This window comes from Enhydra lutris, unplaced genomic scaffold (assembly GCF_002288905.1).
Source record: "Enhydra lutris kenyoni isolate GAN:26980312 unplaced genomic scaffold, ASM228890v2 scaffoldscaffold5, whole genome shotgun sequence".
Taxonomy (NCBI): Eukaryota; Metazoa; Chordata; class Mammalia; order Carnivora; family Mustelidae; genus Enhydra; species Enhydra lutris.
The window spans coordinates 7,061,058-7,079,220 of NW_019154089.1; the positions used below are offsets into that span (position 1 = coordinate 7,061,058).

Sequence of the window (18,163 nt, forward strand, 5' to 3'; positions counted from 1 at the left end):
GCTTTTGATCTTGATGAAGTCCCAGCTGGGGAGTGACATCGTCAGAAGTTTGTCCTGCGAGAGTCCGGAGCCCCTTCTAGACTAGGACTATATCTACAAACAAGGAGAACCCCAGATACATCAGGCCCAGAAACAAAAGGAGCCTGCTGGTGTGGGGGAGGCGTCCTTCTCCTCGGTAACTTCCCTAGTGGCAGGAGTTCCAACTGGAGCAATGGCCAGACTGGGCAGGGCTCCCTGCTAAGCAGCTAAACAGGATGCCGGGAGGTTCAGTGTGGACCTGGTGTGCAAGCCACCCCTTTGCAGGAGGTCCAAGCCTCACTGCAGCCCAGGGCCTGAGGGACAGGGCCTCAGCTGCAGCTGGGAAAACAACCCCACCCCCTCCACCCAGGATAGGACGTGGCTGAGAGCAAGAGCGCAGAGCCCCAGAGATAGGCAAAAACCAGCGGCACCAGGAACCCTGCTGCACCTCTAGGCAAGGGGGCCCCGGATTAGCCTCTTCGTTCTGTTTGTTTGATGAGGAATCAGTAAGACCTGTACGTTACTTCCTGGCCAACCGCTGTTTATTTACTAGAGCAGTGGTGGGTCCCGGTGCCTTGAGACCTGGCCCTGTGACTTCCCACCTCACCCACGGCCTATTGCCCCCCTCATAAGCTGAGGGAATGTGGGGGTAAGCAGGCCCAGCAGACCCTCCTGTCCTGGCCTTGGGCCAGAGCTTGAGCTCCAAGCTGCTGTCCAGGAACGTGCCTGTGCTGATGGGACAGGGGACCAGGCTTCGTCCCACAGGCCCTCCCAGCGTGAACCTGTGTTGACGTGGTCAGATGGGGAAGGGCCCTCTATCACTCCCAGGGACCACACCCAGAGCCCCTGGGGGAAGCTTATCATCAGGAAGAACTGTGCCTCAGGAGGCAGTAGGATGCTGGCCTGCTGGCCTCCACAGGGACCCAAAACAGAGAGGGGACCAACAAGGTTACCATTTGAGGATTCTCCAAGCCGTGAGGTCATACAGTCTTATGATGGGACAGGGACCTCCGGGACACAGGAATCCTACAGAAATGTGAGGACAGCCGCTGACCCCACCGGGACCCTGGCTTTTTCACCTGGGCCACAGAGCCTCGGCCTTCCCTGGCGAGGTCCCTGCACAGGCCCTGTCTCCTGCGGGCTCACAGCCAGGCTTTGGGGGCCCATCTCAGAGGCAGATCCACGCACCCCTCCCTGTACCCTGACCTCCATACTAAGTACACTGGGGGTTGAGAGGGAAGGCTGACTGCAGAAACTGAACGTGCAAACCCCTTCCAGGCCTTAGCCTTCCGCCCAGATCACGCAGCAACCGCTCAGGGTGAAGGAAAGTCCACAAAGCTAGTCCACACCTCCTTCCTCTACAGCATCACCTGCCCTCCCCTCGTAACTGCCTCCCCCCATCCCTTATTACCTCAGGGACAGGGGACCTGCCCATGAGGGGAGCAGAAGCAGGGGAGGACATCCCCGGGGTGACAGGACAAAGCTGAGCTGCTGAATCCTTGCTAGAGTTGACACGGGAGTTCTGACCCATGTCGGGGGGCCAAGTGTCATGCCCGTCCCTTCACAAGCAGCATGTCATCTACCTCTTGTTCACAACTCCATGAAGCAAATGGGGTAGAGTAACTCGGAGGGCCTTGCCAGGGCTGCAGCCAGCCTTGCTCTGGGGACACAACACCCCGCAACCAGCCTTGCCAAGGCTTCGCTGCAGGGGTGCTGGCCCTGCCTCCCCGCTGTGGTGCCCAGGCCCCCTGCGGGACATGGCCACACTGGGTGTGGCCCCATGGGGCCGGGGCTGCAGGGTTTCATGAGCCCATCGGCCTCTGCCCCAGCAGGAGCAGGGGGCAGAAGGCTCTGAGCGCAACAGACGGAACTGCTTGGTCAGGAGAGTCTCAGAGAGAGGAAACATTTTTCTATTGTATTCATCTTTTTCAAAAGGGGGTGTGGGGACCCTATAAAAAAGCCAGTATCTCTGAAATGATTTGAAAGAGCCCCTCTTTTCTGTTGGGTTTTTTCCTTTGCCAAATCTCGTTAGTAGGGGCTTTCGGATGTCGGGAGGCGGAGTACGGTGATAAAAGCAGGAAAACAAAACCCATTAGAAGAAAGTATTTGTGGCAGTGTTTGAAGGATGTGTTAAAAGGTTCACTTTTTTCCCATACCTAAACGGTGTAAAACCAGGGACAAATAACTCTAATGAAGCATATGCTCTCAGCCAGCTCCGCTTTGGAAGCGAGTTATTAAAAAGACCAGAAGAGAATGATTTAGGAGCTCATGACTCATTTAATTTTTATTGTCTTTATATGAACCAGTCATGAATCCACTGTAAAAAGATGAGAGGCATTTGATTAGCATGGAGAGCTGTTTGCAACACGATAGACAGTGGTTGTAGGTTCTGCATTAAAATAATCTCATTAAATGCTTGGGTACATTTTGTTTTAAAATCTTGGAAAACACTATACTTGAAGTACTCAAAGGCTTTGGCCAATTCTTTCCGGCTTGTGTCAGAAACCCTGGTTGCAAACAAACATCCGGCTCTTTTGAGCTTTGGGTGAGTTCGACCCTCTAGGAGGATGGGCCAAGAGCCCCAAGAGGTGGGCCCGGACCCAGGATCCGGCAGCCTGCAGAACTCGCTGAGGGCTCTGCCCCACCAGGTGCCTCTACTGGGCCATTGCTTTCCCAGGGGTCTCTTTGGGGTCACCTCTCTTCCCTCATAGTACTGACTTCAAAGCTTAACTGTGCTCAGTGACCACTTGCGGCCCCAGGTCACAGGGACAAGGTCCCTCAGGGAGGTTCTGATCTACCTTCTAGACCCTGGGTGCAGAGCTCCATGCAGCTGCCCTGTCTCGGCTCTCTGACCCAGCCCCACTCAAGGGAGCTCTCGCTCAGCCTGTAGACAGGCTTTATTAACTGCAGACAATAATGCAACCGTGAGCCTCATATGCGCCTCTTAGCACACTCATGTAAGTAGGTGTATAAGATAAGCTCTTAGAAGTGGAATGACGACGTCCAAGGGTGAGCATGATTTCAGTGCGATGGGTATCACCAAATCTCCCTCCAAAAAGGCCATACAGTTTATACTCCATCCAACAGTGTCCAGGCGCACCTTGGAGATGCTGAGGGTTCAGTTCCAACCACTGCAACACCATGAACATTCAATAAAGCAAATACTGCCATCAGAGGAGTCAAATGAAGTTTTTGGTCTCCAGTACTTATAAAATCTATGTTTATGCTATACTGGAGTCTCTTAAGTATGCACTAACATATGTCTAAAAAAAGTACATACTTAGTTAAAAAATGCTTTCTTGATGGAAGAATGCAAACCATCCTCTGAGCTTTCGATGAGCAGCAATCTCTGGTCACAGATCACCGTAACAAATATAATAAGGAAAAAGCTTGAAATAGTGCAAGAATTACTAAATGTGACACAGAGACATGAAATGAGCAAATGCTGTTGGGAAAGTGGTACCAACTGGCTCAATCTACACAGAGCTGCCACAAACCTTCAGTTGGTTTAAAAAAAAAAAAGGAAAAAGAAAAGAAAAGAAAAACCACAAAATCTGTGAAGAGCTTAAAGCACTGTATCAGGAGAAAAATTCCTGATTGCAGGCCTTCTTGGTCCCTAAAATGAGCCATGGAAGGAAATTTTTTTTTTAAAGATTTATTTTTTTATTTGAGAGAGAGAGAGAGAGCACAAGCAGAGGGAGCAGCAGGGAGAGGGAGAAGGCGGCTCCCCGCTGAGCAGGGAGCCTGATGCAGGACTCGATCCCAGGACCCTGGGATCATCACCCAAGCCGAAGGCAGACCCTTCACTGACTGAGCCACCCAGGTGTCCCTAATAGATACTCCCTGCAGTGTTTCAAGGACAGCAAGAATGCCAGTGGGTGCGAGGGCTGTGTGTGTGGCTCAGGTTAGAGTTGCTGATAAGGCCTTCCAGACAGGGATTCATGATGCAGCATCCCCCTGGGAGGGTGGCAGCTCCCCCAGGAGAAGGCAGCAGGTTAGAGGCAGTCTGGAACTTCAAGTGATCGCTGCAGTGCCTTGTGTCGCCTGAGGCCTTCCCTGTCCCAGCTGGGCTCACCAGGCTGATCAGCTAAGGATCCACGGCCTACAACTCCCCAGAGGGCCCCATGAGCTGCACTCATCCACGTGATACCTTGGAGTCTTAGAGTCACAAGGTACCTGTCCTCCGGCCTCTGAGGGGGGACACGCTGAGTGCTCAGAACCATGACTCCGACATGAGCTTTCTGGTACAAGTGCCTAGCCCCCTGTGTGCACTGGGACATGCAACTTTGCCCACAGGCCAAACGTGCAGCATCCACACAACTGGGTCAGAATCCCCCTGATGGAACAGTGGAGCTGACCACAAAGTTAGAGAGACAGTCAACCCAAGACCTCCCCCACTCTGGCATCCAGCACGAGTTTGGGGAGTGCACAAAAGTACCTTCTGGTTGAATAATTTGCCAGAAGGACTCAACTCACTGAGAACACTTAGACGTGCATTGATGGTTTATTACAGGGGATAAGTGTAGGTTAAAATCAGCCAAGGGGATACCTAGGACATTCCCCAAGAGCTCTCCATTCTGGACGTCAGAACCCCAATAGCTCTCAACAGCATGCACATCTCTGGGACCTCCGCTCAGCTCACAGACTAGGCTATATGCTCTGTGAGGCCTCAAATCTCAGCCTGAGCCTCTGGACCGTAGTGTCCGTCCATGACTTGAGGGCATCCTGTGAAATTCCCGGGGCTCCTCAAAGCCTGCAAAGCCCCATCCTCTCTGCTACCCTAGCTCTCAAATTCCAGGTACTTCAAAGGCCCTGGATTCTGACCTCTTCTCCATTGCCGTGGTTCTCCATGCTGTGGTCTGGAAAATGCCCTCTGACAGAGGGCGGGAGTGAGTGTGGACCTCACCTCAAGTTTTCTGTCTCTCAAAGATCAGAGACTGTGCTTAAAAAGGTTGCGTCCTATATTTAATCTATTTTTAGAGTTAGGCTGATGTAAGTCTGATACATGTTTCTCTGTTTTACCCAGAATTTGAACTCTTTTATTCTCTGTACACTCTTTTTTGTGTAGAAACCTCCATCTGTACCAGGAGTGAATGTTTGTATCCCAGCAAAATTCGTATGTGTACACCTAGTCCCCATTGGAAGGGTATCTGGTGGTGGGACTGTGGGGAGGTGATTAGGTCATGAAGGTAGAACCCTCCCGAATGGGATTAGTGCCCTTATAAAAAGGGAGAGTCTGCCCTCGCCCACTGTGCATGGTTATAGCAAAAAGACGGACAGCCTTCCAAGAACCAGGAAGCAGGTTCTCACCAGACACGGAACCTGCCAACACCTTGGTCTTGGACTTGTAGCCTCCAGAACTATGAGAAATTTCTGTGGTTTATAAGCAAAAAAAAAAAAAAAAAAATCAGCCAAGGGAAGAAGCCCCATTGGGTGGAATCCAGGGTGATCCAAACACAGAGCCTCCATTGTTCCCTCCTGGTGCAGTGACACATGTAGCCTGTTCCCAGCACTGATGTGTAAGGACGGGTACAACATATTGCCTGCTGGTGAAGCTCACCCAAGCCTGGTGTGCAGAGCTGCTGGTAGAGCTTAGTCATGTCCTGCTCACGTGAATGACGTCTAGCTGCTTGGGGAGACACAAATGTCATTGCATGGCGCAGAGCCTCCCTCCATCATAAATCGTGTATCTGGTAGCCTGGTGGCCAAAGCAGGCAGGCAGACAAAGGCCAGACCTCTCTCTGGATGACGTTACTTCTTCACTAGCCTTTCCTTCAGGGCTCCCCGAGAGCCAGCACCCTCGGCTAACACGCCTCCATCTGCTCAGCAAACACCGACTGAGCCACGCACTGGGGACAATACGGTGGTCCGCAGAGGGATGAGGTGCCTCCTCGTGGGCACTCAGAGTCACAGGGAAGATTGATCGTAGAAACCCAGGTCAGCCAGTGATAGTCCCTGCGGTCCTAGGGAAGCCAGGAGCCCTCCCCACAGTGACTTCTCTTACACTTGTGGCTCCCTGGCCTGGGGCCTGGGATGGAGCCAGAGAACAGACCAACCTTGGGGGCTCACAATGCACGTGACCGTCCATAGCAGCTCCCTGCCCAGAGGCTCAGCAGCTACTTAGGGATGGCTTCAAGCTGCAGGGACTTCTCAAGAGAACTCTGAGCAAGTATGTACAGAGTGGCAAGTGTGTCCTTTAAGAGTCTGGAAGGAAGTGACCAGCACTGTGTAGGTCGGGGTGGTCCGCAGGAGAGCCAAGAGGTGGGCAGTGGAAGCGGCATGAGTGTGCACATGCACGCTCATGTGTACTGTGTGTCTTCCATGGGTGTTTGTGTGTGCCCCCCACCCCGGGGTGCCTCTGGTCCCTGCTTGGTTTGGATATCGGCCATGTGAGAGCAGACACCTCTGAGGCCAGCTGTCACCAAGGGGCTGCATGTTCAGTGCTGGGGTCCATCCTGTTAAAGTGTTTGTGCAGGAGGGATGTGAGAGATAGTGGATTCTGGGGGCCAGAATCAAACCAGCATGGAGGAAAGACCCTCTCCTTGACTCCATCCTCCCCAAAGAGAGCCAGGACAGAGGGCTCCTGAGAACATAGCTTCTGAGAAGGGCAGAGCCGGAAAGGCTTGGAATAAATGTGTCTACACCGAGTCCTAACTTGCAGCATTGACAGTACCATTAACCTGAACTCTGAAATCACCCTGGAATCCTTGTGTTTAGCATTTAGTAACTAAATATTCCACATTGATGGCTCATTTTCATCTTACTTAAACCCGAGTCCCATGCATCACTATGACAACGTTCCCCATCTCACCTCTGCTTAAATATTGTTTAATACTTAAGTCTCATTTAATTACTTTCTTTATTAAGGGCAGATACTTACAAAATAGCTTTTTAAAAGACAAAAACTATGCCTTTTAGTAAAATTGTCTCTTTCCCAAAGATGGATGTGTATCAGTACAAAGAATGGTCTAATCTGGCATCTGTTTATTTCTGGAAGGAACCTTGATTTTGCTAATACATTTCTATGCATCAGAACCAAAAAAAAAAAAAAAAAAACCCATCCATAAAAAGACAATTACAGAGATGCAATCAAGCATTGATAGCAGTATTCAGACACATCTCAAAGAACATTCAGGAGAGGAAGGATTACAGGTTTAGTTTTATGTAGCTTCTTATAAATCAATTTTTAAAGGAATTTCCCCACATCCAATGAGGGAAATTTGATTTCAGTAGGCAGTATTCATGTTCCAGAAAACCATATGCACTTTGTTCTATAATTATACGATGCCTATTATTTTAGCCCAGAGACATTATTTTATTTATTCCACAGTCAGCTTCTCCCCAGAGCCTAAGTCACAGGCTGGTAATGAGTTCGGTGCTCAGAGAAGAACCGTCATGTATCCAGCATCCCTCGTGCACTCGAAGAACTGACATGCGCCCCCCCCAGCCCCTGAGCGATCACCCAGGAGTTTCACCTTGTCCACCAGCAGCAATGAGGAGAAACAGACGGAGAGGTTAAATGATGTTGTTAGGGGCTCACCAGAAGTCAGCAACTGAGTTTGAGATGGCTTGCGTGGGCTTTTCCCTCTCTGCCTGCTGCTCTTTGTGGAGCCTTCTCTTTGGCCAGTGTCCACATGCCCTGGCCTGAGGAATGCAACGTGGAGGAGACACGGGGTGGGGAAGCAGGGGCACCGTGCTTGGGATCAGTTCTCTGCCTTCCTGCCAGCCACCTCGTTTTGATGCCCCATCACTGGCAACATTCAGGTGGATGGGAAGGCAGGAGGTGGGCGCCTCCATCATCAAACCCAAAGAACCAGAACACAATCCCTGCAGAAGGCCTAGCTCAGCATCTCGTGCCATCCATTTACTGAGTATCTACTGAGGGCTCACTCGAGAGCTCACGTCCTCATCAGGCAGAGACAGATGCAAATGGTATGCTAAGTGGTAGTAAGTGCCAGAAAACAGGAAGTGACAGGTGGGGTGGGGGTTACAGATAGGGCGGGCAGATAACATTTGGGCAGACTTGAAAGAGGGGGGTGCAAGCCAGACTGACAGCCTGGAGGAGTGGGCAGGATGCCTGGCACGTAGGCAACAACCAGGGATCACAGTGTCGGAATGGAATGACCAAGGGAGAGTGGAGGAGGTGGGGATGGCAAGTCATCCCAGCAGACCCTCTAGGGCTGACTCGGGGTGAGGGAATAGGGTCTGGCTGCTGTGTAGAGGACAGAGTGGAGGGGCAGAGGTAGAGGTCCCCGCTGTCCCCCAGATGAGAACATGGTGCCTTAAACCACTGGTCACAGTGGAGGGGGTAAGAGAAGGTAGACTCTGAATACATTGTGAAAGAGAGCTCTGCTTCCTCACTGTATGAGGACTGGGCTTTGTCTTGTTTTCTGGCTTGGGTTTTTTCCTGAGGATTATACAAGGCTTGAGGGATGTGTGGTCCATGTGACCACATAGCGTCACCCAAGGGGCACCAACAGCAGGGGCCGCCAGAACCCGAGCCCAGCTTCCAGTGCGTCCTGCGAGGACTTGAAGGCTCAGAGAGGCAGACAAGGCAAAGTGCCAGGGGGCCCCAGCGCCAGGCCCCACCAGCAGCTCTGGGATTACGCTTCGGGATGGAGTTTGCCCTGGAACCAAGCAGGTGAGGTATCAAGGGCTTCCCACAGAGAGAGCTGCACCAGCTTCCCTGCCCTATTTTCCAGCTGCCACCTGCCATGGAGCCTCTAAGCAAAATACATTTTCCTCCAGACTTAGGTTTTGACACACAAACAGCTTAGACCAGAAATATGTCAGCCCAGAATTGACTAACCATTAACTTTTCATAAGCAACTCAGGTATGAACCCTTTATGACTCTGTTATGACACAGGACAAATCAGCTATCTGGTGTTTTATTTTTATTATCGAAGCTTCTGCAGAGTGATAGGAATGGGGCTTTTTTAAGCAGAGCAATGCTTCAGAGAGAAAACTCCCAGGGCTCTCACAACAATATTTTACTCCATCGGGAGGACAGGTGTGCATCTTTTTTCTGATCATGAAAGCGGGCTGCATGCATCCACGATCCCCCTTCCCACCCCGTGCCCTCTGCCAGGCTTCCTTCTGGGTCTGCACCCCCTCACCAAGCTAATTAGCCAAAAAGCATCCTTAAAGGACTCAAGATGGTGTCAGTGAGACCCTCTGGAGTGTGAGCAAGGCAGAGGGTCAGTTGGTCAGCTGCTCTGTGGTTGCCCTCAGACAACCCCTGTGACACAGTGACTGGTGGCCTTCCCTCTCTCCCGCCACCACAGTGCTTCTGTGGAAAAGGGCACAGGGAATGGCAAGAGGGATGGTTTGGTGTTGGCTCTAGGAGGTCAAGAGGAGTTTTGTATGTCCTGCTAATAAGAAGAAGAAAAGTGGGGCGCCTGGGTGGCTTAGTCGGTTCAGCATCTCCTTTGGCTCAGGTCATGATCTAGGGTCCTAGGATCAAGTCCCGAATCGGGCTCCCTGCTCAGCGGGGAGTCTGCTTCTCCCTCTCTCTCTCTGCCCCTCACCCCTACCCCCTACTTGTGCATGCTTTCTCTTTTGCTCACTCTGCTCTTTCAAATAAATAAAATCTTTAAAAATAATAATAATAATAATAGGGGCAAGGTTGTCGAGAGTTTTCTTACAGAACCCCTGGCATCTGCCCCTCCTGGCTCTCTTTGCTGTCCCTTCTCTTGCTCTTTGTTTGCCCTCATTTTCCTCAGTAATGTTTCCCTTCTTGAGTTATTCAGTTCTCTGCAAGGCACCTAGAACTATTTTGGGACAAAGTGGATCTGACCCATGGTAGGCCATCTATCCCTGCAGGCCAACCTGTCCTACCACCTATTTTTTTTTTTTTTTTAATAAAATTTCACTGGGGCGCCTGGGTGACTCAGTCAGTTAAGCGTGTTGACTCGGTTTTGGCTCAGGTCGTGATCTCAGAGTCATGAGATCGACCCCTGCCTCCAGCTCTGTACTCCGCATGGAGCAAGCTTGGGCTTCTCTCTCCCTCTCCCTCTGCCCTCCTCCCCACCACACTCAGTCATTCGCTCTCTCTAATAAATAAATCTTAAAAATAAATAAAATTTCATTGGAACTTAGAGACACTCATTAATTTATATATTGTTAATGTTTATCTTCATGCTACAAGGCAGAGTTAAATAGTTCACAGAAACCCTATGGCCCACAAAGCCAAAAATATTTGCTATCTGTCCCTTTAAGAAAAACTTTCTCGTTCTTTTTTTTTTTTTTAAAGATTTTATTTATTTGACAGAGAGAGATCACAAGTGGGTGGAGAGGCAAGCAGAGAGAGAGAGGGAGAGGAGGAAGCAGGCTCCCTGCAGAGCAGAGAGCCCGATATGGGACTCGATTCCAGGACCCTGAGATCATGACCTGAGCTGAAGGCAGAGGCTTAACTACTGAGCCACCCAGGTGCCCCTCCCGTTCTTGTTTTAATTCTAGTTAGTTAATGCACAGTGCTATATTAGTTTCAGGTGTACAATCTCGTGATCCAGTGCTTTCTCCCACCACCCGGTGGTCATCACAAGAGCTCTCCTTAATCCCCATCCCCTATTTCACCCATCCCCCCACCAGGACCTTCCCCTCTGGCAGCCATCAGTTTGGGTTCTTGGTTTGCCTCTTTCTAATTTTTTTTCTTTGCTTTCTTGTTTTGTTTCTTAAATTCCACGTGTGAGTGTATACATACAGTATTTGTCTTTCTCTGACTGACTTATTTCACTTAGCATTATACTCTAGCTCTGTCTATAGTGTTGCAAGCAAATGGCAAATATCATTCTTTTTGATGGCTGAGTAATATCCCATTGTATATATATAGACCACATCTTCTTTATCCATTCCTCTATCGATGGACACGGGTTGTGTCCTGTTTGGTTATTATAGGTAATGCTGCTATAAACATGGGGGTGCATGTGTCCCTTCCAATTAGTATTTTTGGATTCTTTGGGTAAATACCTAGCAGTGCAATTGCTGGATCATAGGGTAGTTCGAACTTTAACTTCAGCGAAACCTCCATACTCTTTCCACAGTGGCTGCACCAATTTGCATTCCCACCAACAGGGCAAGAGGGTTCCTTTTTCTCCACGTCCTCACCAACACCTGTTGTTCCTTGAGTTGTTGATTTTAGCCTTTCTGACAGGTGTGAGGTGATAGCTCATTGTGACTTTGATTTGCATTTCCCTGATAAGTGATGAGGAATATCTTCTCATGTGTCTGTTGGCCATCTGTGTATCTTCTTTAGAGAAATGTCTGTTCGTGTCTTCTGCCCACTTTTTAACTGGATTATTGGGGGGGTGTTGAGTTTTATAAGAAAAACTCGCAGAACTGCTCAGCAGGTGGACAAGAGCCCCCAGGAAACCAGCCAAGCAGGCTGAGGATTAGTAGTAGGAGGGAGCCCAGTTCATGGAAAACAAGAGGAATGAGTGGGAAGGTGTTTCAGCCCAGCCTCACAGAGAGTGTGAATCAGGCCTTAATTGGATAAACAAGGTTCAGGCCAATAACATGGAAGAGAGAGGGTGTTCCTGCAACCCTGGTCGGCCTGGCCCTGCCAGCAGCTCTGGCCAAACACGTGGGTTTGGCCACAGGGTTTTTGTTTTCCTGGAAAAGCAGGAGCCTGGGCTCTCCTTCCCAGCCTACTCACTAGGGAGGCCAACCTGGTTGTCTTCCTCACCCTGTGCAGGACTTCGGAGAGGACAACTCCCTCTACATCACCAAGGTGACCACCGTCCACATGGGCAACTACACGTGCCACGCCTCCGGCCACGAGGAGCTCTTCCAGACCCACGTCCTGCAGGTGAATGGTTAGTAAATGGCTCCATGCATGTCGTCCCCTCTAAGTGCTCCCCAAACGCTGCTCACGGCAACCGGCCCCACTCCTGTATTCTAAAAGATGTGTCCGAGTCCAAGATAGCCCACCTGTCTCATAAGTAAAGGGGAGCAGTGGAGAAAGGGCAGAGTTGGCCAACAAGTTTGTCAGTCGGCTTCCCCCGGAGGCCTCCCCTGAGGAGGTGATGGTGGTGCCAGGGGCGAGTCCCTCGGGCTGATTGCACTCAGCAGCTGAGGCTCCCGCAGACCCTGTAGAAGATGCCCTGCCCTCCCATGGTGATGGCCGGCAGCCGGGCTCTGGGATCCAGGGAGTAGTGGACACTGTCTAAAACACACCACTGCCCTTCCAGGGGCGTGCACCCATGTCACTTGTCCATGGGGAGACACGACTTCCTCCACGGGGGTCTGGTTCCCATCTCCCTCCTGGAGGGGCTCAGCAATCCACAGCCGGGGCCCAGCCAAATCAGAAACTGAGCAAACTCGGGAGGTTTTCGTTGCTTCTCACGGACCCCCGTGTTGCCAGAACTCCTAAAAACAGGGAATTATTAACCCCTCTTGAGGACACCAACAACAAACTAAAATAGCCAGCGATTTCTGAGCACTTGCCTTGGCCACTCCCTGCGCTAACACATCCCATAGGCTTTCCCGGTCAGTACGGTCTAACCCATTATGGCTAAATCTCTAGGTAAGGTCCCTTGTCTGCAGTCACACCACGGGTGGGAGTCTTCCCAGACCCAGCACTGCGCTTTGATGTCTGTGTCACACTGCTGGCCTGTCCAGCCTGGCCCCTCTGGCCATCAGAACAGACAAGGCGTCCCCGTGCCTTGGCAGTGCCTTGGCAGACCTGCACCCCACAGAAGTTAGCCGTGTCCAGCCAGACCTAGCAGGGCTTCACTCCTCGTCCTGAGCAGGGTGTTCATGTGTCGGTGTGGAAACTTCTAGTCAGCCCTAGATCTTTTGCACCAGCTGGTGCTCAGGGCTTCTGCTCTGAGAGAAAAGGAGCAAGGTGTTTAAAATGATTACATAATGAGGCTCAATTTCACTTTCCTCTGGAACCAGGGTAACAAGCCATTTAAGGACAACGGGGTGGTGCGCTCAGCCGGCATCTACATTTACCCTACAGGATGTTCGAGGGATTTTTATAGCCATACCTGCCTAACACATATCCTAGTATTTCTCTTGACCGGGGACGTACTGAATTGTTTGGGGCTTTGTAGCTGGGCTTGCTGATCTGAATCCAGGCCTATGATGAATGAAGTCACCAGATTTCTCCAGAAAATAACCTAGGGGTTCCTAGTTACAACAGCCCCTGGGGGAGTTCACCTAGACCAGATTCCAAGGTCATTCCTAAGTGCAGGCAGCTCAGCATGGGCTGCTCAGAGCAGAGCTGGAGCTCTGTAGCAGGAAGCTGGCTTTTCTGTCTGAAACTGGCAAGTGGTGCTCCGCATGGTACAATGTGGGTGACGGTTTGGTTGGGAGGCAGCTCCCTGCGGTTTGCCCCGGGTCCATCGGGTCCTCAGACGAGCCTGGAGAAGGGAAATAAACCATATTCACAGACTGTTCATTCTGCCCTTGGCCTCCTGCCTCCACTTCCCAAGAATAGGGGGCACAGGGAGATGGCTTGAGCTTTGTCCCATTTATTTCCTCCAAACAACTCCCTGAGGAGGGGAAGGGAGCCACCTGCCAAGGAACCTGAGTACCTCACAGGTGAGAGCCTATACTTGGGCCTCTGGGAGAGACTCTGGGGTCTCAGATACCTTCATAGACTAAGTGCCAAGTCCATGGTGCCCCATGATCCCCCAGAATTCTGAGACTGAGGTCCTGATGGGAATGAGCCTATGTGTCATTCCCAGAGCTGAATACAAGAACAAGGCCCAGACCCAGCACCATGAGGGATGGCTGAGTTTCAGGGAGAGAAGAGAGCCCTCCCCATCAGGAGGGAAGTGGGCTTCGTAGCTGGCATTGGAAAGCCCCATTCACACCCTCCCTAGCCACCCGCCACCCCCATCCGAAGGCCCCTACAGACCTAGTCTCCACTGAAGAAACTGCTTCTGGCCCAGAAGAGTCTACACACAGCAAAACTTCCTGCTGAGAATCAAAAGAGGCCACTTGATTTCCTAACTGCAGACAGATGGAAGGCCTCTCCTGGAGCGGAAGCACCATCAGCAGTCAGAGGGACCATGCTGGGACATTTGTACTTTGTGATCAGTTTCCTATGTCATTAAATTGGCCCCTGGTGCTTGGCTCCCGTGACAGGCAGGTGGGGCAGCTTGGGTGGCCCTAGCTTCAGTAGCTCATGCGGTTCCTGGGCTGGGCTGATTCCCAGACACTTGGGGGAAATGTGTGGGTCCCCTAACCAGCTCCCTCATGGGAGCACCATGCTAACGTAGGCCCAGAATTGCCTCCCAAGGACACAAGGGCACTGTCGGTTGACCTGGGAATTAGAAGCAAGGCTTTCTGAGTATTGTAAGCTTGCTGTGTTGGACAGAAGGGGGCAAATGTCTTATCTGTATGGGAAGATGCTGAAAATAGGATATGAAAGAGCTGATTATGATAGCATTGCATGAGTACATACTGCGTGCCATCCCTGTTTAACAGATGAGGTCACCAGGGATCCCAGCACCCAGCCCTGCAGTTAGAAACTACAAAGCCGCTCTTGACTCCAAAGCCCAGACTCCCCACACCTGCCCTGTCCTGCTGTACCCATCCTTACCCAGGCATCGTGTTATTGCTGTTGGAGAATCTGGATGTTGGATGCAGGTGTGGTCATTCAGCAGCTGTGTTGTGCTGCTGTGGGCTATGCACTCTGGAAGACAGGTCCCAGGAGGGCCGGAGTGTTGTGGAAGTCCCACAGTGGCGTTAGGCTCCGGGAGCTTTGCTAGGCTGCTGCTTGGTGCCAGAGTCTGTCAGGCGGAGCCTGAGGAGGCTGAGAAGACACTTCTGATGCTCAGGACAGAAGGAAGGCTGCCTAGCCTAAGAGTGCCCTGAGGAAGGGGAGAGAAAGCAGCAGCAGATTCATCTGGGGAATTGGTTCCCTTTTGCCGTTCATGTCAAGCATGATTGAAAACCATGAAGGCTGTCCCCGAGCTGCCTGGGTAAAACCCAATGTGGTTGCCCAGCACAGCTGTTGGAGGTCTGGTTTGGTCCCCCCTTGGCTGGGCAGATGGCCTGTTGCTTACTGAGCTGAGGCGGCGCCTGGGGCACCCAGTCAGGGAGTGATGTTCTGTGTCTATTCCTTCACAGAGCTTCTCCTCAACCAGAAGGAAGGGACTGGGGGTGGGGGGGATGAGAAAGGGCGGGAAGAGGGCCCTGCCCAGTTACCTGCTTCTCGGAAGGCTCGAAGCCTTTCTAGGACTTCTCCACCCTAAGCCCCGTGCAGACCCCAGCTAGCAACCCCTGTCGCACAGAGTCAAGACATGAACCCTGAGCCAGAGGCGCCTGGGTTCAAGGACTTGTACTGGTGTTTCCTTGACATACAAGGAAGGCAAGTAAGCTCACCTTTAAAATGGGAAGAACAGTAGTACCTCCTGCCTTAAAGGCCTGATGAGATCTGATATTTCTCCAGTGCTTGGAAATCCCTGATGCAGACAGAGTTCACAGTTCAGGGTGGGACAGATATGGGAGAGATTTTGGTTGTCTCAAGCCACATGAAACTGTAGTTGGTGGACATAGATGCTCTGAACAGTGGCCCCTCAGAGAGCATGCAACCCATTATACAGATGGGAAAATCAAGACCCAGTGAAACTAGCCAAGACAAAAATAAAATACTGACTTCTTTCTGGAGCTACCCCACTCCTTGGCGGCAGGGGCCAGACCCCATCTTCTGGGGGTTTTCCATCCCCAACTCTGCATTGACCCGGTTGGCTAAAGGGAGCCCTTCCAGGCAACTACTTCACTCAAATTATTAGTATAATTTCCTCACAGACCAGGCCTCTCAGAGATGAGGCCCAAACGCTGACATGATTTATAACTTCATGAAAACCTCCCATATTGCCCTCCTAGGAAAGAGCAAGAACTTGAGACATAAATGATTAATCCATTAAAATACAAACCCCTCCAACTCCCCACAGTTCAGACAAGTAACGATTCATTCCCAAAACACAATAATCCTCTCCCAAATCTGTTGATGACTCTAGCTTGGTCCTTTTGTGAATGTGCCTCTTACTTAGGACATATTTATGCTGCCTTTTACCTTGGAAATGATCCATGTTTCCCAAAGAAAATGGGCCTTTGTGTTACATATTCAAATGTTTTCACTGGAGGGTTTTGCAGATTTAAAAGAAAATGAATGTGTTTACCCAGAACATATTAATTTCAAATGATTTTTAGTGTGTGAATTAATACAAAAGGAGAGGGGAGATGCAGGCCAGAGGAAAACAGGTGCGTCTTTGTTGCCAGCAGGAAGCTGTGCCCACACCCCAGCCCCTCAGTCTCTCACGGTGAGAATGCCAAGCTTTTCCTAACTGGGCCCCATCCCGGTGGGAACCAGGGCTCCTGGGGTCTTTGACCCCTCCCGGACCCTCCTGTTTTTCTCGGGCTCACCTATCCCTACGGAAGACTGCATCCTGAGCTCTGGCTCTGCTAGGAGTTAGGAGTCACAGCTTCTGCCCAAAGGAAGCAGGTGTTCCCTCAGAGCCTGGGGCCTGGTCCACACCACGGCAGGATGTGTGGATGTCTCCTCACGTATGAGGACACCTGGGTTCTCAGGGCACTAAGTGCAATCCCACCGCACTGAAGGGATAATGCTTTGGTTGTTTTTGTGTTTTTTGGTTTTTGTTTTTTAAACCTTGTCGGGCCAGTCTCCCAGTTAGCAGGTGGTCAGGTCCGGGCATGACGGGCTTCTCAGTGGAGCTCCTTGGTGCCTCGTGGGTTGCCTTCCATGTCACAGGCTCCCTTTGTGCAGGGCCTGAAGCCAGGAAGACCCAGGAGGGCCAGGACTGGGTGCAACATCCCTTCGATTGCTGCTGGCCTGGCTGGGCCCCCGTGGTCTCCCCCATGCCAGTTTCTCAGGACAGACAGGATAGGAAGCCTGAGCCACGGGTCCACAGCAGGGGGGGGCACCAGCCTCGTGGCCCCTCCAGCCCACAGTCCCATGTTCACAGTCACATACATGCAGGCTCATTCCTGCCAGCCTGTGTCTTGGCCCCCACCTATCCCCAAATACTCCAGCCAATGAATTTGTGCTGACAATTCCCTCGGCTGAGAATTCTCTCCCGTCCTTTCCTGCCCACCTCTTCCGTCAGGGGTCCGTGTAACCTGCTTTGACCAGACACATACTGAGTTTCTCCTGCAGGCCACTCCCAGGCCATGCTCTGGAAACCCAGCAGCAAGCAGACCGAAACCTCCGTCCTCACGGAGCACGTCTAAGGGTGAGAAGTATGAAGGAGGAAAATTAAAAAACAAAGGAACAAGGAAAGTCAGATACAAGATAGAAATGGTAGAAGGGATGGCAAGAAGAAGGCCTTACTGAAAAGTTGACATTTCTTTCAACTTGGTGGGAGAGTCACCAATTCTTCAGAAGGCTCTTGGCCTGAACTCCCAGAGGACAGAATGACCATTTTTTGAGATAAGAGGGGGATAGATGAGCAGATTCGGGGAAGAAAGTTCAGAAGCTCATGCAGACATAGTAAATGCCAGGTGCTGTGAAGCCAGTTGGGCTTCCAAGTATGAAGTCAAAGGGACAAGTTGGACCAAGGAGGAGTGGTCAGCTGTGCCCAGTGCTGCAGACAGCTCAGGGAGGATGGGGTCAGAGAACTGGGCATTGAGTCAGGTTTGGCATAGGGTGGGATGTGGGAATCGCTGGAGAAGAGTCATTTCCATGGGGCAGTGGGGAACCTCCGCCTGGAACTGACCCAGGAGGCAACGGGGGAGAGAAATTCGAGCCCCCAAATATGAGCAACTCTTCAGGGTGCTTCCAAGGAGGAAAACGGGGCAGCACTGGGGAGAGAATTTGGGGGAAAGAGAAGTTTGGGAGTTTAAGATGGAAATTAAAAGTTTCCTATAGGCTGATGAGAATGCTCATTAGGAAGAGGGAAAGGGGTGCAGGAGGAGGAGGGAAGTACAGGGAACGTCCTAGAGTGGGTGGGAGGAGAAGGGCACCTGCCCCGCCTCGCAGTCCACTCCACGGGGAGGTGAGGGAGAGAGCCCCACCACCTGAAGAGGCTGCAGGAGAAGCAGTGTCTCCAGGCTTCCATTTGGGTAAGAAGGCGAAAAAAAGTTCATACAAGAATTTGAGGATATTGGACATTTTGCTCATGGTTGAACATGAGTTCCAGAAGGTGACAACCGAAGGTCTGGGGGATAAGG

At 51.3% G+C, this 18,163-nt stretch overlaps 1 protein-coding gene across 1 annotated transcript in view; it reads left to right on the forward strand.

Annotated features, from left to right (window-relative positions):
- Positions 1 to 18,163, forward strand: part of LOC111141174 (follistatin like 4) — a 401,642-nt gene that overhangs the window by 336,803 nt on the left and 46,676 nt on the right. The window contains exon 7 of the mRNA XM_022493544.1: positions 11,712 to 11,832. Within this exon, the coding sequence (XP_022349252.1) occupies positions 11,712 to 11,832 (121 nt within the window). The remainder of the gene's footprint in view (positions 1 to 11,711; positions 11,833 to 18,163) is intronic.